General features: G+C 35.0%; 6 protein-coding genes and 1 pseudogene across 7 annotated transcripts; 2 read left to right on the top strand and 5 right to left on the bottom strand.

The window, feature by feature from the left end:
• Window positions 1-21: 21 nt before the first annotated feature.
• On the bottom strand, window positions 22-2,024 carry LOC104702263 (isoflavone reductase homolog P3). Its single transcript, XM_010418096.2, has 5 exons — window positions 1,481-2,024; window positions 1,265-1,399; window positions 840-1,083; window positions 542-745; window positions 22-447 (listed from the first exon to the last, which is right to left on the bottom strand). The coding sequence occupies exons 1-5, from the start codon at window positions 1,664-1,666 to the stop codon at window positions 281-283; spliced, it is 936 nt and encodes a 311-aa protein (XP_010416398.1). The 5' UTR covers window positions 1,667-2,024; the 3' UTR covers window positions 22-280.
• A 254-nt stretch (window positions 2,025-2,278) lies between these two features.
• Window positions 2,279-3,591, top strand: LOC104702262 (glutathione S-transferase DHAR2). Its single transcript, XM_010418095.3, has 3 exons — window positions 2,279-2,569; window positions 2,710-2,800; window positions 2,947-3,591. Exons 1-3 carry the CDS (start codon window positions 2,512-2,514, stop codon window positions 3,437-3,439), a joined length of 642 nt encoding a protein of 213 aa, XP_010416397.1. The 5' UTR covers window positions 2,279-2,511; the 3' UTR covers window positions 3,440-3,591.
• A 745-nt stretch (window positions 3,592-4,336) lies between these two features.
• LOC104704896 (uncharacterized) lies at window positions 4,337-6,141 on the bottom strand. Its single transcript, XM_087457044.1, has one exon. It carries the CDS (start codon window positions 6,068-6,070, stop codon window positions 4,484-4,486), a length of 1,587 nt encoding a protein of 528 aa, XP_087313170.1. The 5' UTR covers window positions 6,071-6,141; the 3' UTR covers window positions 4,337-4,483.
• Window positions 6,142-8,285: 2,144 nt separating this feature from the next.
• On the top strand, window positions 8,286-9,699 carry LOC104702261 (protein RADIALIS-like 6). The gene is made up of 2 exons (XM_010418092.3): window positions 8,286-8,701; window positions 9,448-9,699. The coding sequence occupies exons 1-2, from the start codon at window positions 8,424-8,426 to the stop codon at window positions 9,470-9,472; spliced, it is 303 nt and encodes a 100-aa protein (XP_010416394.2). The 5' UTR covers window positions 8,286-8,423; the 3' UTR covers window positions 9,473-9,699.
• Window positions 9,700-11,478: 1,779 nt separating this feature from the next.
• LOC104702260 (zinc-finger homeodomain protein 5) lies at window positions 11,479-13,177 on the bottom strand. Its single transcript, XM_010418091.3, has 3 exons — window positions 12,780-13,177; window positions 12,668-12,700; window positions 11,479-12,582 (listed from the first exon to the last, which is right to left on the bottom strand). Exon 3 carries the CDS (start codon window positions 12,572-12,574, stop codon window positions 11,636-11,638), a length of 939 nt encoding a protein of 312 aa, XP_010416393.2. The 5' UTR covers window positions 12,575-12,582; window positions 12,668-12,700; window positions 12,780-13,177; the 3' UTR covers window positions 11,479-11,635.
• Window positions 13,178-16,880: 3,703 nt separating this feature from the next.
• Window positions 16,881-18,310, bottom strand: LOC109125584 (putative cytochrome c oxidase subunit 5C-3 pseudogene; annotated as a pseudogene). The gene is made up of 2 exons (XR_015561139.1): window positions 18,173-18,310; window positions 16,881-17,256 (listed from the first exon to the last, which is right to left on the bottom strand). The product of XR_015561139.1 is annotated as a putative cytochrome c oxidase subunit 5C-3 pseudogene (transcript).
• Window positions 18,311-20,255: 1,945 nt separating this feature from the next.
• LOC104702259 (alkylbase DNA glycosidase-like protein mag2) lies at window positions 20,256-23,031 on the bottom strand. Its single transcript, XM_087457043.1, has 2 exons — window positions 21,427-23,031; window positions 20,256-20,573 (listed from the first exon to the last, which is right to left on the bottom strand). The coding sequence occupies exons 1-2, from the start codon at window positions 22,581-22,583 to the stop codon at window positions 20,555-20,557; spliced, it is 1,176 nt and encodes a 391-aa protein (XP_087313169.1). The 5' UTR covers window positions 22,584-23,031; the 3' UTR covers window positions 20,256-20,554.
• Window positions 23,032-23,403: the final 372 nt, after the last annotated feature.

The raw sequence follows: 23,403 nt of genomic DNA, 5'->3' as shown, positions 1-23,403 counted from the left end.
CTTTTTAGTAAAAATATTTGATTTTGGATATAAAAAACTGATTTGAAGTAGAGAATATATTCTTAGTGGTTTACACGTGTTGATAATAGGTATGAATTACACAATAAACAAGTATGTATCCTTTGTGACGAGTCACTATGTGAAGAGTCACACACACACATAGAGGTAAAGCACTGTGTGACGAGTCACACACATCATCACAAGAATCATTTTTATTGATACAAACATGAAACTAGCATCGTGGTGGTAATTATAAGTGTTTAATCTTTTATGAACTTCCTCAAACAAAATAACTGAGATACTCATCAATACTTGTGTACTTGACATCAGGGTAAAGCTCAGAGGCTTCCACACCAAACGAAGGCTCTATGGTGAAATTGGTCTGGTCTCCTTTCACGAACACTGCGTGGTTTATCGACAACATAATATTGAAGGGAACCGGAGACTCTGCCAAAAAAAAAAAAAAAAAAGTTTTGGTTCAGCTAATGAAAAAAGGCAGTGATATATTAAAGAATCTAAAAACATCTCTTGGTTTCGAAACCTTGGATGCTTTTAAGGATTTGCTCATCTGGGATGTGAGTCTTCTCAAGAGACTTGCCAATCTTTTTCTCCCACAACGTGACCATTTCGTTCATCGATAAGATATTGTTAGGAGGCTTAACGTAAAGGATTTTGTTCAGAGTCTTCTGATCATCCACTGCCTTGATCGTGTAAGCAGCGATATCTTCCTCCTTGTTGATCACAGCTGCCAAGTAGTCGAGACAATATTAGCTAGATGCATGTATACAGTTTACTATATATATAAAGCGCATTAAAATTTAGATTCTGAAAAAAAAGACCTTTGGCATTTCCGTCGCCTAAAATGGTGACTTTGTCTCTAGGAGGAGAAGTGAGACCAGGCTCGAACTGAACCAATGTAGGTAGGAAGTAACCGGCAAAGCAACCAGCCACAGCATAAGTGTATGGTATTCCTTCAGCTTCAACGGCTCTCCTGATCTGTATTTTCCCTGCAAAAGCTGATTTTGCGGGCTCAACCGCGCTGGTCCTGTCCACATCCACCCCAAACTCAGACGGCAAGAATCTCTGCACATAACACAAATCCAATATGAGACTATATATATATGTACAAATGAATTTCTCAATAACTACTCTTTTCTGAGGGTTTAAATTCAGGTGGTGATAGAGCGACAACACTAACACAAACACAAACACAAACCAATAGACTAATTAGAAATTATATTTATTGTATATATAAACAACAAACCTTGACGTTACCGGCTTCTTTAATGGCGGAAATGATCTTGGTTTGATCCAAGATTTGCATGCTCCCAACGGTTGATATCACCACATCGGCTTGTTTAATGGCCTTCACTAAACTCTCATGATTATTCAAATCTCCCTGACCACCAAGTCAAATTATAATTAAGTTATGGTTATAAAACGTAGTAATAATAAAAGAAAATTAGATTTGAAGAATAACCTGTAGTATTGTGACACCGATATCTTTGAAACTCTGAACGGTTTTGCCCTTGACGGGATCGGAGAGAGTTGCTTCTCTAACTAGAGCGAATGTGGTGTGGCCGGCTTTGGCACTCGCTTCTACTATGAATTTCCCGATGTAACCAGTTCCTCCGATCACCAGAATCTTGCTTTTCTCCGTCGCCATGTTTTAATTTCAAAAGGTGATGATGATAGGAGTGCGTGCGTTTTGAGTGGTAATAGAATGATTTGGTGGAAATGTGAGTGAAGGAAATGGCTTTGGCAGCCAATTTATGGACCAGACCAGTGGTTGATTGATTTACGATAATAGCCTTACCGAACCTTACTTCAATTCTAAGATTTATTTCTTGTTAGTGTCTCCACATCAAAAACTCTAATTAAAATCGTATTAGTAACTACTGTAATTCCCTTGATGAACCAAAATAATACCATAAACCATACCGTTTTATAACCATTCAACTAACACCAGCCCTTAGCCCCCACCCCCCCCCCCCCAATATGATATTTAGCTCAAAGAAGGGTTTAAAGAACAAAAAATGATTCAGTTAGTGAGGTCATTATAAATCTCATTATGATTAATTTGGTCGAAAATTATCTAGTGGTAATGTACAGAACCGGATTAAGCAAAACTAAAGCTTTAAAACCAAAAAGAGAAACAAATCAGAGTGGGTTTGTAGTAAACCAATTTTACATATGGAATCTGGACACAATATTGGATCAAATTCACTGACTAATACATTCCAACATCATTTATATGAAAAATAAAAATAAAAGTGCAGAACCAATTGGAGAAGAGGTTCGAAAAATATTGGAAACAACACTGAACGTCACAGCAACTTCATCAGTGACGTCACAAAATTCCCATGAACATTTATAGTTTTATACACATAAATATATCAAAACCAAAAGATTAGTTTTCCATAAATTTTGAAAGATACTTTCTTTATTTTGATTATATTTCTCCGACTCGTTTGCGAATAGTTTTCTGGAAAATAAAAAAGATTCGATTCGATGGCTCTCGATATCTGCGTGAAGGTTGCCGTCGGTGCTCCTGATGTTCTCGGAGACTGTATGTTCTCAGTTCTCTCTCTCTATCCGTTGATCGATGGTCAAACTTTGATTTCACAAATTAGGGTTTTTGGATTTCACAAAGCTTTGATCTTTGTGACTTATTCGATGAAGTCTCGATTTTTTAATTTGTTTCTTCAGGTCCGTTTAGCCAACGTGTTCTACTGACCCTTGAGGAGAAGAAGGTTCCCTACAAGATCCATCTGATTAACGTCTCCGACAAACCCCAGTGGTATGTTCTCTGCAATTTTCGAAATCAGTATAGATTGGATCAAAGTTATGATTTTTTATGGGGTCACTTATAAGATTCTGTATCCTCTGGAAATTTGTGGGCTTTTGATAAATCTTAAGACTTTTGTGTGTGTGTGTGTGTTATAGGTTCTTAGACATTAGCCCAGAAGGTAAAGTTCCGGTTATGAAGCTTGACGGCAAATGGGTAGCTGATTCAGATGTTATCGTTGGGATTCTTGAGGAGAAATATCCAGAGCCTTCTCTCAAGACTCCTCCTGAATTTGCCTCTGTGGGATCCAAACTCTTTGGTGCTTTTGTGACTTTCTTGTTGAGCAAAGATGCCAATGATGGATCCGACAAGGCCTTGGTTGATGAGTTAGAAGCCTTGGAAAATCATTTGAAGACACATTCGGGTCCTTTTGTAACTGGAGAGAAAGTTACTGCGTTGGATCTGAGTTTAGCACCTAAGCTTTACCATCTTGAGATTGTTCTTGGTCATTACAAGAACTGGTCTGTCCCTGAGAGCTTGACTTATGTTCGTAATTACGCCAAGGCTTTGTTTGCTAGAGAGTCATTCGAGAAAACCAAGGCTAATAAAGAGTTTGTGGTTGCGGGTTGGGAATCTAAGGTGAACGGTTGATGTGGATCCATGCTTCTCAAGTTATTGTTGCTTAGAACCTGTATTCTTCACCGAATAATGAAAATGCACGATTATGCGTGTTATTGTTTTTCTTTAGAGTTGGTTATCTCCTATCAATAATGATGCAATAGACAACCATAGTCTTTTTGATAGTGTATATCTCGTATTTGATTTGGGATTACAGAGCTATGTTCAATCTCTCGATTACAGTAAATGCTTGCTACAAGGTGCAGAGGCCAAAACTGGGTGAGATCTACTCATCGACGCTCGTGTACTTGATATCAGGATAAAGCTGAGAATCTTCCGCTCCATAGGAAGGCTTTATTGTAAAAATAGGTTTGATCTCCCTTCGCAAAGATGGCATAATTCAAAGCCAATAGTATATCAAGTGGATGTGGAGTCTCTGCAACATTCTCAAGTACTAGCCAACAACACATGATCTTGATTGTCCAGACAAGTAATGTAAGAGTGCTAAATTAGCTCTCTCACCTGGGATTTTCTTGAGAAGTTGTTCCTCTGAAACGTAAGTCTTGTCCAAAGTTGTACCAATCCTGCTCTCCCACAATGCGACAATATGGTTCTGTGAAAAAATGTTCTTTGGAGGATTGATGTAGAGTCTTATTAAACTGTTTCTCAGGACATCGATGGTTCTCATGGTGTCTGCAGCAAATGTCTTCTTCTTTGTTCAGAAAATTCTCTCTAATCTTTCAATTACAGGTTTTGATTAGCTCTTCGCCTCATTAGAGCTAGTTACCTTTAATGTCACCATTGCCATAGATGGTGACTTTATCTCTAGGAGGAGAAGTGAGTCTGAGATAGCCGTCAAAGCAGTTGTTGATCACAAAATACTTTTCCGGTAATGAGTTAATTACATTGTATTCAGAGGAAACCGATACAAATATTAAAACATTAAACGATGCGATTGATCACTAAACAAACAACAACATTCGTCGTATTCATACTCCAATTTTTTTTTTTTTTTTTTTTTTTTAAACCAGTTAATAAGAGCGTTTACACAATAATTTTCATATAACTTTTTTTTAATTAAGTGTTCTCTATATCTTTGTCTTTACAGGTAAACCGGCAACCATGTCTCCGGGGCTTCAAAGGGTTCTCCGGTTCCGACTGACTTGACTCCGCGAGTAACCCTCTCAAGCACCTTCTTCTAACTCTCGGCTCATGCCTCAACTTCTCCGTTGCCTTTACCGTCTCTGGTTTCTTCTCCGCCACGCTCTCAGGGGGGTTTATTATTTCTTTCTTAGTTTTTTCGAATTTTAAACTCATATGGACTCCTGGATCATTCTCACTCACTGAACTCTCGACTATAATCGAATTGTTGATCCCTTGTGTGTTGCCGTTTACGTATGCCCTAACCCTTGTTTCTTCTTCTTCTTCTTCGTTTTCGTAGTCTTTAGGGTTTTTGCCTTTGAAGGGTTTCCTTCCTCCTTCGGTTTCCGTGGCTGTAGTGTTAGGGCTCTCGTCTGGGTTACTTCTGTAGCCACGGCGGATATGAACCTCACCGTCTTTCTTGTCTTTCTCAGAACCTATTCCCATTGTGGCTCCTCTGTTTTCGCCAGTGAGAGTATAGACGTTAACGGATTTCTCATCGCCGTTGCTTTTTCCCCAAGTAAGCTTACTGATTCCATCTTTGATATCTTCTTTGATCTTTCTGCTCATTGAAGATGATCCCTGTCCATTTGGAACTCTCGGATTCCCAAGATTACTCGTTGATGCGCCTTTGGTTTTCTGATGGTTGTCATCGGTGTGAAACTCTGTTTTGTTTTGCGTTTTTGTATCTCTCTCAGTTAGATCGCTAGGTCCTCTCGTGGGTTCTGATGCTGCTGCAATATGTCGTGTGGTTTTGCTTTGCGTTACATCTTCTCTACCTGCAGCTTGAAGAGTTTTCTTCGTTTCTTCTAACGCAAGTTTCGCCTTTTCTTTTCTCTTCTGTTGTCCTTTATCTGCTTCTGACTTCTCTCCACTGCCCTCATCAGGAAGATCTTTCTTACTTTCTTGCAACGCAAGTTTCTCGAGTTCTTTTCTCTTCTGTTGTCCCTGATCTGCTGTTGGCTTCTCTCCACTGCCCTCAGGAAGATCTTTCTTCTTTTCTTGCATCACTTGTTTCCCTGCTTCTGTCTTCTTCCTCTGTTCCTCAGATGAATCTGTTTCTTTTCGTTCTAAATGCTCTTCTGGACGAGCAATAGGAGGTTTCACTGTCACCGGATTTATACTCTCGCTAGCTACTTTTCCAGTCTCTCTCGATGGCTTCTCTTTCATCGTTACCTTTTCCTCATCCTTCTTCTGAGATTCTAGTTTCTTTGACGGCGAACCAGGTTGTTGGTTAGTCTGTTTCGCAAGACGGGTTGGTGTGGCTGCACCACGAGAAGGATACTGAGCCGCAGATAAAGACGCTGCTATGGCTGCAACGTTGCTTCTAACCCTAGAAAGTGACGGTGACGCCTTGAGCTTTGTTTCTGACGACTTTGACGGCGGAGCAATGCCTGCAGGACGAAAAGGAGGGCGTGAAGAAGGAGGAGGAGTAGGTGGTGGTGATGGAGAAGAAGCCCCTGAAGAGAGACGAGAAGGAGAGTTGGAGGAGAAGAATGGAATGTGAAAACGGAAAGGAGGCATGATGATTGTAGAGAGATGTCAAAAAGGCAAATATTGATCGGGTAAATGGTAAAGAGTAAGTATTTGAATCATTCATCTCTCTCTCTTTATTTGTATGTATGTGTATGAGTAGTTTTTGTGTCTCTAAAGAAGAAAAGATAACTTTTCAGGTAGGTAAAGAAAAGTGATCGGTTTCTCCAGTGAAGTTATCTTTAGAATCTCTGTGTTCAATTGATGCTTTTGCACCTCAACAGAGAGCTTTATGAAGAAGCAAAGAGCACAGGGAAAACTTGAAATGTGAAATAAGTTGTTTAAAAAAAACAAAACAAAAATAGTCTTCTTGAAGCAGCAGTTTAAGTCATTGAACATAGAGATAGGAGCTTTCGTAGGAGTGTGTGTACAACAAACTCATAGTCGAATCGAATTTATGTTTTATTTTCCTTTGTAAATAAGAACGAGTAAAACAACATTATTTCTCTATTATGTTTATCCAATTAATCATCATTTCATCTTATGCGTTCTATTTAGACGCCTAATGTATCTCCTAACCCAAGTGTAATTCTGATATATCAAGAACTTTTGCATTTCGTTTTCATAACATTTTATAACGATTATGTATACACGTATAATTGTTCTTTACGGTGACTCGAATCTACAAATAACCAATACTATCCTTTCAATTTTCTAAAGACCTTCAACTCTAATCAACTAAATGAACTATACCAATGAAATTACACAAGTTTTTTCGTTGTTTTCGTTAGACATAAAGTATTTACAACAGAAAATAGATTAGATTTGGATATATGAATTTTATCACAAAAGGAAACGATAATATCCCTTATGTTCTTATTCTTTGTAATTTTTCTAACCTCAGTTATGTCCTTATTCTCTCTTTGCATCAAATTTTTGGTGGTTCTTATAAAAATGCTTGTCATTACAAATGGGTCTCTTCCATTACATCACACATAAAAGTCATTAGATTCAAGGTCCCGGAGAATATGTTTTATCTATCATTTTGAAATGATAAACGAAAATGATTTTCTTTCACAAATATCCACCAACTTTGGTTAAGGAGATAATGAAGATGACATATCGAATCCAGTTTTTGTTCCAGTCTCAAGCATTTTTTTGCATTCGTTTCATTATCACTTAATGCTGGGAATATAACTTGGACTATCATTCAAACATCTTTTTTATATGCTTTGGATTTTAAAATATGTATTTTGATATCTCTAAGGCTAAATGTAAGCAATTTATACTAACTAGTTCACTTTTTCTCCCACAAAATTAGCCACAAACCAAATAATGGTTTATCCTTATTAGTTATGATTATTTTTTGGACATACAATTAAACTTTTACAGAATACAATCCTTGGCATACCTTACCATTTTCTTATGATTCAATATCAAAACCTTTTCATATATGCACTTTTCATTCCGATAATATTTAACTATACCAAACAAAGTGGCTTCCATTAAAATATCGAAACTGTGAACTATACGTACGTGCAAACCAAGTAGCTAGTGGCATTATTGTTGTAATCTTCTGTCATATAAATACATTAGGCCAAGTTCTTCAACTTACCAATTAACTTTAACCCTACGTTGTAAACCGGCCTGTTCTCGATATGATCAATCGATTCCAACTTTTTGCTTAGACTTGCATTGTCCTATAATAGCTCCTAAGTATTACTAATCTGTAAGTGTTGTGCACTAATATATCTAAAATGCCATTCATGAACAAAAAAAAACAAAAAATATGAAAAACAAATTCAGAAATGTGAAAACAGATATTTAAAATTTATATTTTTTAATACTAACTCAATTGGCAATGGTATTCCTAACTCAATTAGCTGTTTTGTGCATAATAACAGCCATTTACATGATTTACAAAAAGTCAGTCGTAACGCCAAAATAATAAATTTTCATGTGTATTTTTCTGAAAATTAGTCGTAACGCCAAAATAATAATTTTTCATGTGTATTTTTCTGAAAACTACGGTTTCATGTTATCACACTTTCTATGTGGGAACTTTTAATAAGATGTACTTTCTTTTTTTTTTGGTCAACAAGATATACTTAACTTTCAGAAAAATACATATGAGAAATTATTGTTTTGGCGTTACGACTGGCTTTTTGTAAATCATGTAAATGGCTGTTATTATGCACAAAACGTTTTTTATACTTGCTTAATTAATGATAAACGAATATAAAATATAATTTAAAAAAATATATCTCCCAACTTGCAGAATCTAGGAACTCTCTTTTTCTCCTCCTTATAAGGAACCCTTCCTTGCTATTCATTTTACATCAACTCTCATCACTCACTCTCTCTTTTATATTTTTTTCCTTTCCATCTCAAGTTGTAAAAAGAAATGGCGTCAAACTCTAAAAGTTCAATCTCTTCATCATGGACGTTCGATCAAAACAAGATGTTCGAGAGGGCCTTGGCAATTTACGACAAGGACACACCGGACCGTTGGCACAATGTTGCAAAAGCTGTCGAAGGGAAATCTGTAGAGGAAGTTAAGCGTCACTATGACATTCTCGTTGAGGATCTCATCAACATCGAGACTGGTCGTGTCCCTTTGCCCAAATACAAGAACAAGACCTTCGACTCTAAATCCAGAGGCACCAACGACTTAAACTCGAGGTATATAACGAAATATTAATATGAGATTCTCACAATTTTGATTTTGAGAATTTCTCTCGAAAACTTCTTCTATATATTTGGTTTGAATGTGCTCTATGTATATATGACTAGTTCGTGCAAAATATATTTTAATTATGAACTTTTGATTATGGATCCTATTGTTCTTTGTGTTTTTTTTTTTTTTCTAAACGTCTTTTGTGTTTTCTTTTCTGTTGTGTTTACATCTGGTTTTTTTACTTCACTTTTTTAACATTTTTTAGGTAATCATAATAAATGGAAAACGTACCTTTTGTGCTTATATTTTATAAAATAACTTTGAATTTCTTAAGGCAACTTATATACGATGTTTTTCATTAAATATAAATGTAAATTAATTTTCTATTTAAATTAACCAAGCATGAAACAAACCATTTAACACACTAGAGGGAAATGTTCACATGAAATCTAATCCTTTCTTTTACATCATTATCACATGCACATTGTCTTAATTATTTTTGAAGCACACAACATCATATCCTGATAAGATACATATGTACATAAATGGATAAATTGCTTAATTCTACTTCTGTCCATGGTCGGTGGTTGACATAGTGTTATTTATATAACAAGTTGTTATAATAGCTAAACTTAACGATATCTTCAAGTTGTTAATTAAATATCTCTATGTGATTGGAATCTAATCAACATGCTTGAATTATTAATTAATTAATTATGCCTTTATTTATGCTGTATTAATTCTTGTACAGGATGATGAAGAATTTGAAGATCTAAGTTTATCACACCAGCGTGTGAAGGTCGAAGTTTATGCATCAACTTGTGAAGAAGACCTTCTAAAGATTCAGATGGATATGTGATTCTTTTGTCTTCTGATTAGTTATGTTTGTATTGATCATTCCCTTTCGTATTTCTCTCTCTCTCTCTCTCATTTTCTGTTCAGAACAGATCATAGTATTGTCTTAATTTGTGTTCTATTTTAATTGAAGAAATTATTGTCTTAATTTGTGTTCTATTTTAATTGAAGAAATCAAAACTTGGCTTATTATTATGTAACTACAAATGGTGATATAATCCAACTAGAGAATATAATAAACCTTTTTAGAGCCGACAAGAATATTGTTTTGCCTAATTTAGGAAATGGGGAAGAGTGATTTATACAAAAAGCGTGCCGAAAGAAGAAATCCAATAAGTAGCTGTGAATTTGGCTTAATCAATCAATATACTACTGTATCTCATTACTAGTATAATTTTTCAGAATTAATCTATTAACTTAAAATGTCCAAAAAAAAAAAATATATAGACAGTGCATATCCCCTCTTCGACTTGACTGATTATTGATAAAAGGATGACTGTTTAATTTAGTTTATCTAATTACTTTGCTGTATCCTCCAAAAGAATATGTGGCTGCTATATATATCTAGTATAAAAACCATAAATTTTCATTAAAAAAAGGTAAAATAGAGGTTTCTAATAATATGAGCTTAAATTAAAATCATAAATGAAAATAATTTTCTTCTATAATCGCTAAAATTTAGTATTGAAATATCAATGAAAAAAGTACCTTAAGATATAATTTGTTTTTTTTTTGTTTTTTGGTGACACAAACAAGAAATACATGAGCTTAAATAAATCACTCCAACAATACCAATGGCCTACTGGGCTGATGATTATTATTATAGTAAGGCCTTAAAAACGTTGAACCAGCCCAACATATAATCACACATGGTGGCCGACTAAACAGGAAACGATGTCGTTAGAGTGTCATACGGAAGAAGAAGGATCTTATACTTTTTGGTTATTGTACATTACAAACATATGGGGTGAAGCTTTTAAGTATAAACTCTTTTGGCCCACTATCTTTTTCTCAAAGGAAGAAACATAAATTCGATGAGAATTAGATTTCATGAAATTAATATTTATCAACAGTTTCCCACACAAAATTGTCGCAAAAGAAACTCGAAAAAATATCATTTATAACCAATTATTACATCTTAGATACATAGGTCGTGACGACACAGAAAAAAGAAAAGAAGAAGATACATAGGTCGTGAGTTCTATGATTTTGGCCTCATCTGTGAATTTTATAACAATGAGAATCTTCTCTCTTTTTTCTGTTTTTTTTTTTTCAATTTTCTTTTCACATGTTTTTCTTTTTGGTACAAATTTGGAAGGTGACAGATCTACAGTAGACTCAAATCATATGGTTACAATTTTGGACATATTTCACATCAAACATTCAAAAAAGTTCAACTTTGAGTCTTTGATCATAACGCTTGCGTATGCGTATAATTTATCATATATTTAATTTATAATATACATTTTTAAATCTTGCTTTGTTACAATATAGCAATTTTTTTAATATTGGCATAGATAAGCTTATCTACTTGATATAGTTGTGGTTTAGCTTAATTACCTTTGTTGTATATCTGTTTCATTTTGTTAGCATTAAATGATGATTATATACAAGTAGAAACATTATACATTTAGAAAGTTTGCATTTGACGTTCAGGTCGGAATGCTTATTTAAGACTTGTTTTAAAATGTTAATTGTAATGTTTGTATTTGGCTATCTAAGTTTAATTAGTACAACACAATTTTGGTTGTGTTAAGCTTAAATGTAAAAAAAGACAGAAGCATAAACTAATACTAGTAAGTAACAGAAGCCGATTACAAGTACGTCGTTCTTCGTAAAAGCCAAACAAAATTTGAAAAAGAAAGAAAAAAACACACACACAAAAAGAGACTAAAAGCAAAATCCAAATTAAAAAACATTAATTAACTAAGCAAACAAAAGATCCATTGATTGATCCAAAGATCGTACAAACTACAAAAACCTAGAAAAAACATTAAAAAAACACAACAACAAAGAGATATTAAAGTAAATCTCTTACATAATCACTCAAATTAAGATGAACCAATCATGATCTGAGTGATTGATTAGAGAGTAGAAGGAGTTGGTGGTGTCTTGGCATTGTTCTTGTTGTTATGCATCCAAACTTTGAAGACTTGTCTCTTAACTCCGATCTCACCGCAGAATCTTTTAAGCTCTTCTTCGTCTTGCTTGTTCATCCTCCACCCTAGCTTCTCCGCAAACTCCATCATCCTCTCCTTCTGCTCCGTCGTGAACTTTGTCCTGAACCGTTTCTTCGACGACGACATCGAAAACGCCATCTGCCCCGCCGCCGCACCTGCTCCCTCTCCGCTAGATTGTCCATACAGATTCAGATCCTCACTCGACGACTCAGCTCCTCCTCCTCCTCCTCCTCCTCCGTAAGCTACGCTCATCGGCGTCACCATTCCCCCACCTCCGGGAGGACTCATTCCATACTTGTGGTGATGAATCGGCTGATAATTCGGCGGCGGGGGAAGCATGAGTGGGTTAAGCATCATATTCTGCGGCGGAGGTCTTCTCCCTCCTCCTCCTCCTCCGCCGTACTGGTTATGGTGGTGGTGGTGATGACGGTGGTGAGGGATTAAATCTGAGCTTCCGACACCGTCGATCTCCTTCCGGTGGAAATTACGGTGACAATCACAAGCAGCACATCTGAGAGCTTCGATAGTTCCTTCTTCACCGCTTGGCATGAACTCGCCGCATCCGTCGTGTACACTACCGCCGACGGTAGCCGCATGGTTCTTCAGACACTCACGGTACCGTACGGTGGATGATTTAACAGCGGCGGAGATGGAAAACGAAGAGGGAGACTTGGACTGGTGGTGATCTAGGGTTTGAGAGTTGCAAGAGACACGAGTGTTGTTGTTGTTGTTGTTACCATTGCAATTATCATCATTAGTAGTAATGATGTTACTAATAACACCACCATTGTTGCCATTGTCATCTCTTCTTCTCTCTATCATTTCATGGCTTCTCATATCCATTTTTTTTTCTTGGAGTTTTAAAATTAAAAATTAAAAAACCCACAAGGATTCAAATTAAAGAGATCAAAAAGAAAAGTTTTTTTTTATTATTACCAGTGATCTCAGTGAAGTTTGTTAAATTTATGCCTGAAAAAGAACATATTAATGAAGTTACTAATAAGGAAAGAAATTGGAAAATTAAAGACAGTGAGATTCAGAGACTTACAGAGATGAGATAAGAAGAAGAAGTACACGAGGAAATAACCCGGGTTTCTTTTTATTTTTTTGCAGGAACCGTAGTAGAGATCGAGAGGACCTTAAACTCATTTAAAGCTCAAAGCTTTTTTTTTTTGCTTGTGAAGGGGTTTTAATGGTGTGTGAGAGAGAGAGATAGGTTTGAGGAATTAAACTGTAAAAGGGAGGTTTATTTTAGGGCTAATTTGGGGGGTTTTTTAAGGGTGAAAGAAAGAAGAAACCATGTTCAGTGCTCCCAACAAGCCAACCTTTGAGATCCGATTATAAGAGACAATTTGGTTGCTTGTGGTGAGGCCATGAGAAAAGAAGAGATAAGAGCTGAGCCCTTTGTGAGAGATGAGACTAATATCATATACCCTACTATATATTAAGTGTACTCTTTTTTTATATATATATATACGTCTTCCATTAGTTAACCTGCAATTATCTCTATTTTTTAGCTTCTTCTTTTCTTTTTGACATGCTGTTTTTATAATTTCTAATAATGAACAGAAATTTAGTTAATTTTGAGTTACTTCTATTAATTTTTGTGTATATTTTGCAAAAGGTTTAATTATCCTATAATTTTAGTGTATATCGGAATGTTATTTTGAGTTTTATAGAAAAAGCATTAGTATTACCGTCGACCCTTTTATCAAAATGATAAATCTTCGGTAAAATGGAGAAAAGAAAACATTTAAATAAAATGGGGAAAATACTATTTGTGTTGTAATGTATTAGGCTAATTAATTTACTCTATTTTCAGCAAGAATAATTGAAATTTTCTTCTTAAGATCTGTGGAAACAGATTTACTTTGACTATTGAGTTCAATTTTGTAGTGAATGTGTGTCTGTTTGGCCTGAAAGAGTGCTTTTTTGTTAACTATTTTTTTTTTCTGGAAGGAATTTGATTGTTCTATTCGAAAGATATAATGGTTGAATAGTTACTTGAAGCTCAAAATTTCGTAATATGTGTCACTCGGCTGGCATGAAACTGATGCAATTATTGACATTCTATCTCTCGGGTTTTGTATGAGCGCACTTTTGACTGTGTACTGTGTACAGTACGTCATTAACGCGTTACTATCATATCGTATGTGTAAAAATGTACTACTACTTGAAAATTGGAGGGAACAAAAAAAAAAATTGGGATGATTTGTAAATGTAAATTAAAAAAAAACAAAAAAACCCGAAATGGATTAGACTGCTGCCTCTGTATGTCCCAGCAGCTAATTTCCTTTAAGCATGGAGTAATAAACAATGTTAATAGTCAACAGATAATAAGAATTAAATAAACTCTAATTAATTAGTGAAAACGTTGTAATTTGTGCCAACGGATCATAATGTTACTGTATGTAGTAGTACCTTGGTTATCGGATTATTACGTAGTCTTTTTTTTTCTTTTTCCCTTTTTTGTTCTATTTTACTCTCTATACACTGTATTGCTACTGTCATTTGTCACTATATATAACTATTATTTCTATTGAAGCTGTTGTTTTGTTGATAATACACTCTCTTATCCGTTTAACAAATTTTAGCCCACACAAAGTAATACATACACTTTCTGTTTCTAAAGAATATTTTCACATATACAGTGTTAAGAAACTACAAACTGTGAACCAATAGTAAACTAGTAAATGTAATTATTTACAATCATTGCATCTTGAACTCTACAATTTATTAAAGTTTAGTTAATAAAATTAGAGAAACAAAGTAGAAAATCAGTTTTTTTGTGAAACAGTAAAAATGGTAAAACATCAATCTTTCAAGAACCAATATGTATTTTGAATGATAAGCTAGCTAAATTTCCTTACTTAATGATGTAATGCTGAATATACGAAAAAAAAGAGAGAGAGGGGTTAAATGAAAAGAAAAATTAGGCTTTTTATTGATCAGATGAGAGATATATAAGTGTGTGGGTTGCAGAGAAGGGCAGTGCAGAGAACAACCGACAAGGTCAAGTTGGAAGCCCAGCCACATGCCCTGCCACATTATGGACCCCATTCTCTCTCCGCTCTCTTCATTATTACATCTCTCTCTCTCTCTCCTTAATTTTCAAACCCTTAAACCCTAATTTGTCCAAACACCATTTCTTCTTACTCATGTCTTTTCTTCTTTTCTATTCACTTTATTATTTATGTAATTATCTTACCTATCTATCCCTTTTTTTTTTTTTTTTTTTTTACTTTTCCCTTTAAATGTATAAATTACATGTTTTTTGTTAATTTTTTTTTCAAGTTTAATACAACTTTCTACAAACAAGCCTACAAGTCTTCAAGATTAATAATACTCAAGAAAACCATATTTTTTTGTGGACCATGTCATCTAGCACGGAGATGTTTCTCTGTTTGAAGCTTATTATCTGAATATAGAGTAATGATATATCATCAAAAAAAAATTGATATATCATCAATGTGCATCCATATTTTTTTTGAATTTTTTACTCATCATGCATTTGTTTCTTTTTAATAGTCTCCTAATATATATATATATATATACATATATTATGAAAGAGAGTAATTTGATGAAATATGTAATTAATTAGTCACAAATTCACAATATACTTGTAGAACTATATTAGTTTTTAGTTAAGAATATATAGTACTCTAAACATTGATTAGGTAGTAATAATAGTCAATGATATAATTATGGATCTCTTGCTTTTTACACTTGTTTAGTCAGGAGTCAGAATATATATTTTACTATTAGTAAATATTTAACAAATGATCCATTCGAGTGGAATAATTTAGACACATATTACTTTCAGAAGATTAAAAAAAAAATACTAATACTGTACAGCATATAAAAATGGGTGCAAAACCAAAAAAAAAAAATGTCAAATTAATTAATTTTGATAAAAACAAAAAAGTAATCGTCATAGCCTCTGCAGAATTTCCCATGGACAACAACCTGTCACACGATAATTACTTCTCTACCATAACATGTTTTGTCCCCTTTAGCATTATGACCTCATTCTCTCTCTTTCTAACCATTTTATTTGGATTTGATTTACTAGATATCGAATCGAATTATATATATATAATAAAACCCAAACTAATTATTTACTAATTTCGAATTTTTGTTTGGTACCGTCTAACAAGTATATTATTTACTTAAAAAGCAGCTTTTGATTTCCTGGTTCTACCACTATTTCTTTATATGAGGTCTCTGCTAAATTGTGAATCATATTCTCAGCAAATCCATAAGAAATGGTTTATAAATAAATGCAGCTATTTTTCAAATTTAAAAGTGTAATATATTGTTACTTATCTTCTTTTTAAAAAATTAAATTTTAAAATGTCAACAACGTAACTCCGGATTATCTATTGCAGAGAACGACCTCTACTATAGAATGGAAGTAATCAGTGTTAAAAGTAAAAAACATACGAACAGTATATTCCAAGATTATGAACATTGCTTTACATTTTCACTCAAAGTTTGCCAATTTTAATGATCTTGGAAACATCATCTGTTCTCTGACAAGCTTACCCCAAACAAGAATTTTAAGATCTATATTTGATACGATTTAGATCATCATGTCTCAACATTATGTAACATCAAAAATTCAACACTATAGACCTAATTACGCATTGGATTGGAACAGTGTACATATTCGACCTTTTTGACCTAGAAAACAAAATTAAAGTCAAATGAACAAATAATGCTTAATACGATTATCAATCTTAGAGGAAGATTATCGGTGGTCTCTTAATTTGGGGTTGTTAAACACGGTTTGGTTATTTTATGAATTAATTATGTTTTGTTTTGAATATAATAACATATTATCTCTTAGTTAAAATTTTTTTCTCCATTGGTAGGTTCTAATTTTGGGTCTCTTATATTTGAAAATATTGTTTTTGAAATTTGAAAATTTTAAATATAATAGAAGTGGTATAAATGTGTAAACATTTTAGATTTTATAAAAATAGAAAATATTGCATTTAATTAATTTTCAAACATACAAAACATAATAAAAACATTAATACATATTACAATAGAAGTGCAATTCATAAATAGAGAGAAGAATTAATTTTAATACTGATTTGCTCCAAATATTCTCAACCAACGTTTAATTTGTTTTAGATAGTAGCAAAATCAAAAATATTTGGGATCTTGTTTTGGTAAATAAATAGGCGTTGACAAATAATGTTATCAAATCATGGTATGTATGTTACATTGCAACCTTTTTAATAGCAAACACTAGAATTTGAGGTAATCGTCATCATCAAATCTCCCTCTATTACTAACTTTACTCCTCTGCAACAACAACACCAATCTCGCTTTTCTCAAGCAAATCATAGAAGGCTCTTGTTTTCCTCTGCTCATTCCAGTGATGCATTTTCCATAGCCCACCAGCCGCAAGCCCTAGTGCGAGACCGATTACTAACTCCTTCACAACACTTGGACCTTTCAAAGTTGCATGTGCGATCTTGTGCCCAGCCATCTCTTTACTTACTCTACTCTGCTCACTAAACCAATCAAACATTGCAACAAGGCATCATTAAAATTTAGCACATCATTCTTCGGATATACACACATAATAATAGTTCTTCAAATCAATTCCAGCCGTAAGAGAGACACTAAAGTATCAACGAACAGAGAAAGTAGTAATACTCAATCAAACAAACACTAAAAGAGATGGAATACTTTCTTCAGCTTTACCACAAAATTGGCAAATGCTATAACTGCAATACTTCTTCTATAGTCTCACAAGTACATGAATGAGGAAATCATACACATCAACCAAAAACTATGCCTAGAATAAAAAAAGCTTCAAACATCAACAAAGCAAGATAGAGACCTATTAGATAATATCATGTGGATCAGTCAAAGAGATCTTTGATCAATGCAAGACTAATAAGGGCAACTAACTGATGATAAAGAAGCACAAGGAGACTATACAGGGAGAATTCTAGGTCAGCAATCAATAGTAGAAAGTAACCCCACGCCTTTAAAAATCGACCCATCAGATTTCACAAACAGCACGTTGTGAATCTGGTTCATTGTTGGAGAGTTTGCGGAGCCACAAATACCATAGCTCAAGGCATAGACAAGGGCCCTCTCCGTTACTCATAACCTGCTCAGACCTTTTACTTTAACATTCATCATCTCCACCACAATGTCATATAAAGAACATCAATTCTAGAACTAACAGAAGCTTTAAAGCAAGAAATTTTCGAAATCCAAGGCAACAACGAAGAAGAAAGGATTCAACCGATTTGATAAAATTCGCTTCTTTGAGGAGAAACCATTGATACAGATGTAAACAAAAAACAGAGACACTATGAACAAAACACGCAAGAGAAACCATACACAGGAATCTAAAGGAATGGTTCTATGAAATTGACTAATTGAATATTCCAGTAGGAAGAATCAGAGAGAAACCTGTTCAGATGAGTTTAGCAAATCGGAAATCTAAGAACAAAATGGTTAACCCATCTCCAACTGAAACTCGATTCTTTCTTTCGCAACTTCTCTCCATTCCCAACTGAATCCAAACCATTCCAAGTCCTTCGATTCCAAACCTTGAAGCTTCTGATTCCAAATTGTTTTCTCGTTTCGGAGATTCAATCGCGAGAGAAAGAGAGAGAAAGAGAGGAAAAATAATAAAAACTATCTGTCCAAATTTTTGTTTTCCTTTTGTATTTTTTGTTCGGCCAACAGAGAGCTGACACGTAGCGTCTCTTAATCCACGATCGAGTATACTATACAAGGGGGGAGATCTTACATTTTTTGTTTTGTTTTGATTTATTTTTTTTCAACAAAATACTAAGGATTCCTCTATGAACCCTGCGATACAGAAGGTCTTATCATCAGATCTCATTAATTAATTAATTATTTCACTATTTATATAATTATATTAGTTTTTATCATCGAAGTACGATGACTTTGGTAGTTTACTTTCGGGCTCGTGTCATTAAAAAGTTTAAGGTACAACTCTATGTCATGTAGACACAAACAATGATGCGATCTCTATCTAATCACAGGATTTAAGTCTAATCTAATTATATTTGTATATAAATCATATTATCTCCTAATTGTCACTCATCACAATAGGATCTGCTAACAATGATCTTGTTTTGTCTCTTTGTTGCTTTGGGACGAGTAGACTTAAATCGGTGTATTATTCAAGAACACAGCCTTAAGTAAATTACTAATTACATTTACAGGGGAATTTTGGATATCCCTTTACTAAGAGATACTTCCAGGTGAAGTTAAAACAAATATAAAATTATGAATGAAATTTGACGTCAACAATGGATATATATTAATACATATACTAATACACAAATTATGGACTAAACTTAACCCAAAAAAATAATAATAAGCTTAATCTTTTACCAAAAAAAAAAAAAAATTAAAGGATTGTGAGGATATGAAATGTCTATATTCAGACAGAGAATCAAACCAAAAAAGTAAAACAAAAGCAGTTTGAACTAGTAAGAACTGTAGAACCCAACATTGTCTGAATTTTCTCTCTACTCTCTCTCTCTCTCTCTCTCTCTCGCTCTCTATACTTTCTGCCACTCTCCACGCTTCCCCGTAGTGACCTTTTCCTTTTTTTCACTATCTCTCTCTCTCTCTTCTCTTTTTTTTTTTCGTTTTTTTTTTTTAAAAATTTTCTTTGTATGTTTTTTTACACCTACGTTTAGCTTCTAACTATGGTTTTGTTGTAGGGACATTTTGGGATTTAAAATTCGTAATCCCACACCACCAGCATGGTTTTACTAAAAGTATTCAATTTTCCTGTCCGGTTCATCCAAACCGATCTCTGGTTAACTATATGCATGTAAAAAGAGAGTTGTTGCATAATGTTGTTATTTAAGTGATTAAAGTTCATGGAATATTCTTATGTAAAACCATTTAGATCGAATATTTATTTTGTATATAAAAGAAAAAGTTAGCTGGAAAATGAAATGAATGAAAAGGAAAGCAGTGATTTGTCCCTATAGCTCTCTACTCTTTCTGGAAAACAAAACTTGAGGGTTTTGTGTTGCAACTTGTTTTGTAGCCAAAACCAGTACTTCCTCTTACTTCGCTGTTTCAGAACACTTGCTTTGTTGTTTTCTACAAAACCCTTGTGAGTTTTTGTTTGGCTCTCAAGTCTCTCACCCTCCCCATGCTTCACTTTCTTTCTTACTAAAACAGATCTTAAATTGTGTGGTGTAGAAAGACGGATCTGTGTCTCAGTTACAGTGACAAGAGGCAACAAACCAACAGAAGTTTTTCATCAACTGCGTTGTCTTTAAACTCATAATAGAAGATCCCAAAACTGATGTATCATCGAAAGGCTTCTTCTTTTTCTTCCATGTGGTTACAGATTGTTACTGTGTTTTGACAACTCAACGCAACAAGGACATAACCTCTGTTTTATGACTTTCTTGTGACTATTCCACATCAGCAAAAACCATGCGTTATAGATGAAATAAATCAAAACATGGATTTTTGATTAGGAGACGTGACCCTGTTTTAGAAATAGAGATGTGGCTCTGTTTTAAATACGAATCAGGAGAGGCTCTAGAGGTTTCCTTAGAGAACGGTTCAAGTCTCCAACAAAAGAAAATCGATGAAAAAGTTCATTAGCTAAACTAAATCGTACATACTCTTCACTTGGCTAATAAAGATTTCTGTTCCATAGCCTTTTTTTATTCTTATTTCCTGGCTGCGGAAGCGGAACAAAGACTTCTTCACCAGATAATAGCCAAAGACCACCGGACCGGAATCCTTATCCCGCCATAAAAGACAATAATTATGGTCCCAAGTCAGCTACGTTTGGCCCCATGCCCTGTTAGACAAACATACTGAAATTAGACGAACATGATGTATAAACATCCTTGTAATTAGTCCATGATTCGCAACCAAGTATTCAGCATTACAGAAAACAGTGACTTGGATGAGAAAAGCTTCACTTATCATGCTATGAGTATCCATCCATGGTTAAACCTACTGTAAGCATTTCATTTGGCTAGTGTCTCTTGCATTCGCTTCGGGAAAGGTGAAACATTAATAGCAGAAGTAGGTGATGTCTCAAATATTAGAATTCCTAAAGTACCATTCTTCCATCTCAACTTGTTTTAGTAGGTATACACTGCCATAAATGTGATTAAGTTGAAACCTGCATATATCACTATACGGTGCATAGCCTAAGGCTGAGGACAAGACGAAGATAAGCCAACGAACTTGACATGAGAAATCTATCAATTATAATCAGAAGATTAAATAGGTCTATCCAGCCATGAAAACCAACCCTAAACCAATTCCCTGCATAGATGCTCTATTCTCAAACATTGTAAGCTCCACAAAACTACGTATCTTCTTAGGCCGCTTGTACTCTCATACAAGTGATTTCTTTACAAACTAAAACCACTTAAACCTATCTCAACTATAAGTACATATTTGACAGTGAAAGTTGAGCGTTAACGCACTGAGATTAACTTTAGGAGACAATAACCAAACACACACGTTAGTACTAACTCACAGCAAGTACAGTAAAAACGCAATCAATCCAATGCTCTCTTTATCTAAAAGCACATATTCACCAATAAGGGCACCAAAATTCAAGCAAAGTAAAAAGTAGATGACAAGTATTGCATATTAAAACACTGAGATACTAAGTTTGATAAAGTAACTGACTATACCCGATACTGAACACACTATTAAGAGGGTCCATAAGCTGAGGCTGTTGTTGCTGATGTTGTTCTTGAATGTCTTCCAACTGTGGAAAAGAAAGAGAAGCTCCGGCCGTCACAGTGGCAGCATTTGGAGGTCTACCTTTAGATTCAACAAGCCGCCACATGTACCATGACGCTACTGATCTATACGGACGCCATTTCTCGCAAAGCTGCTCCATTTGCGATGGACGAGGCAAATACGGCAAGTCATTAAGCATCTGCACACCTTTCCTTACACCAAGATCATTAACTGGCAACACATCGGGTCTATGAAGAGAGTTTATCATAAACATATGAACCGACCATGACCCAATCCCATTGACCATCGTTAGCATCGTGAACAAAGATTTCTCATCCATGTTAACTATTGCAGAATCCGACAAGATCCCGTTTTGATATTTCCTAGCAAGATCGTGAAGGTAACTCGCTTTACGCCCGGAAACACCGATTTGACGAAGCCGTTGAGGTGTCAAAGGCAACACATTCTCTGGGACGACGCCGTTTTCACCTCCGCACATGTCAACGAAGCGTGTGTAGATTGAGTTCCCAGCCTTAGCTGCAAGCTGCTGATAGAGAATGCTTCTAATCAGAGCCAAGAACGGAGTATGAAAAGACTCGAACGTTGGTGGCGGGTGGATATCAATCAACGACGCGAGCAGAGGATCAACACTTTGGAGATGGTGAAGCGCTGTTTCAAGCTCGCCTTCACATGTCAGAGACCTCGCGTGGATCCTCGGCACGGTTATAGCGCGTGACTGTGATAATTTACTCTTCACGGGTTGTTTTGTAGCCGTCACGAGCGGCGGCATCATCTGGGAAAGGTTATGCTCCGGCTTGAATCCGTCGATGTTACCGGAGGCGTCGTCGTCGGGTGAAAGCTTTCGGATTTTTCGAGGACGGAGTGGGATTTTGGAAGGTGGAGACGATACATTGCCTAACTCAGTAACCCGTGGCGCTTCGATGGTGGTTGATGAGACGATTGAGCCAGAGAATCCGGCGGACAAAGTGGAGTCGTCATCGTTGGTTTCCGGTGGGATCGGACTAGGGTTTTCGGGATTGGGTGATTGTGGTTGGTCTTGGAGATGAGTATGTGACGATGGTTGAGAAGGTGAGTGTTCACCCATGTGGAGGAAATTGAGAAATCGAATTGATAAAATTAGGGTTTTTTTGGGTCGCTGCGAAGACTGGAGAGAATCGACAAAAACCTAATCGGAGACTAATCACGGCTGAGTGAAGGGGAAGGTTGCGCGTCTCGTGCTTGCTTGAACGTTAAATTCTTATCTAACGCGACTTTGATGAGAGTGGACCTCACGCTCCGACGTCCTTTTTATATGGGCTTCAAGTAAGCCCAGACGTGGTTGCTTGGGTCTTTTGAATTGGGCTCAGTAAACTGGACAGTTATTTACAAGAACTATTCGTTGTTGATGTAATCATGTTTTTCATATACAGTAAACTGAATATCTGATTGAGTAATGTTTATGCTTATATAATAAGGGTTTTGTAAATCATATATAATTATGAGTAATGTACATGTGAGAAATGAGGAGGAAAGAAAAATAAATAATCAATAAGTTTCTTAACTCTCTTATGTTTTAACCTAAAGTTGTGGTCAACGGAAAGTAAAATTAATGATGGATCGATGGAGACAGTAAGTAATATCAGATCCACAAAGACGTGTTAGGTATGATATGATTATGAATATGATACGCTCACGTTGCTCTCGTTTTGCGTTTTCTTTAATTTTCTTATGTTAATCAAATTGTTTGACAAAATCCGTTTTTTAGAGACAGGGTATTATATTTCAAAATCTATAAACATACATTTTTATAAAGTCGAGAGGTAAACTACAAATTATATATAGATAGTAAATTGATCTTACGTAAACCGTGATTTATATTTATTGCAAATGGTACGAATATTATTATAGTGAATACGAGAGTTATG

This window comes from Camelina sativa, chromosome 7 (genome assembly GCF_030686135.1).
Source record: "Camelina sativa cultivar CO46 ecotype springtype chromosome 7, ASM3068613v1".
Lineage (NCBI taxonomy): Eukaryota > Viridiplantae > Streptophyta > Magnoliopsida > Brassicales > Brassicaceae > Camelina > Camelina sativa.
Note: the sequence above shows the minus strand (reverse complement) of the source record. Positions and strands in the feature narration are given on the sequence as shown.

What these genes read in the sequence shown, in the direction of transcription:
- LOC104702261 (XM_010418092.3), top strand. Translation starts at nt 8,424, where the DNA reads ATGGCGTCAAACTCTAAAAGTTCAATCTCTTCATCATGGACGTTCGAT. An exon ending in ACCAACGACTTAAACTCGAG is followed by an intron (nt 8,702 to 9,447) that starts GTATATAACGAA and finishes ATTCTTGTACAG; the next exon opens with GATGATGAAGAATTTGAAGA.
- LOC104702263 (XM_010418096.2), bottom strand. Translation starts at nt 1,666, where the DNA reads ATGGCGACGGAGAAAAGCAAGATTCTGGTGATCGGAGGAACTGGTTAC. An exon ending in AAGAAGCCGGTAACGTCAAG is followed by an intron (nt 1,084 to 1,264) that starts GTTTGTTGTTTA and finishes TGTTATGTGCAG; the next exon opens with AGATTCTTGCCGTCTGAGTT. An exon ending in AATCCTTAAAAGCATCCAAG is followed by an intron (nt 448 to 541) that starts GTTTCGAAACCA and finishes TTTTTTTGGCAG; the next exon opens with AGTCTCCGGTTCCCTTCAAT.
- LOC104702260 (XM_010418091.3), bottom strand. Translation starts at nt 12,574, where the DNA reads ATGGATATGAGAAGCCATGAAATGATAGAGAGAAGAAGAGATGACAAT.
- LOC104702262 (XM_010418095.3), top strand. Translation starts at nt 2,512, where the DNA reads ATGGCTCTCGATATCTGCGTGAAGGTTGCCGTCGGTGCTCCTGATGTT. An exon ending in TCCTGATGTTCTCGGAGACT is followed by an intron (nt 2,570 to 2,709) that starts GTATGTTCTCAG and finishes TTGTTTCTTCAG; the next exon opens with GTCCGTTTAGCCAACGTGTT. An exon ending in GTCTCCGACAAACCCCAGTG is followed by an intron (nt 2,801 to 2,946) that starts GTATGTTCTCTG and finishes TGTGTGTTATAG; the next exon opens with GTTCTTAGACATTAGCCCAG.
- LOC104704896 (XM_087457044.1), bottom strand. Translation starts at nt 6,070, where the DNA reads ATGCCTCCTTTCCGTTTTCACATTCCATTCTTCTCCTCCAACTCTCCT.
- LOC104702259 (XM_087457043.1), bottom strand. Translation starts at nt 22,583, where the DNA reads ATGGGTGAACACTCACCTTCTCAACCATCGTCACATACTCATCTCCAA.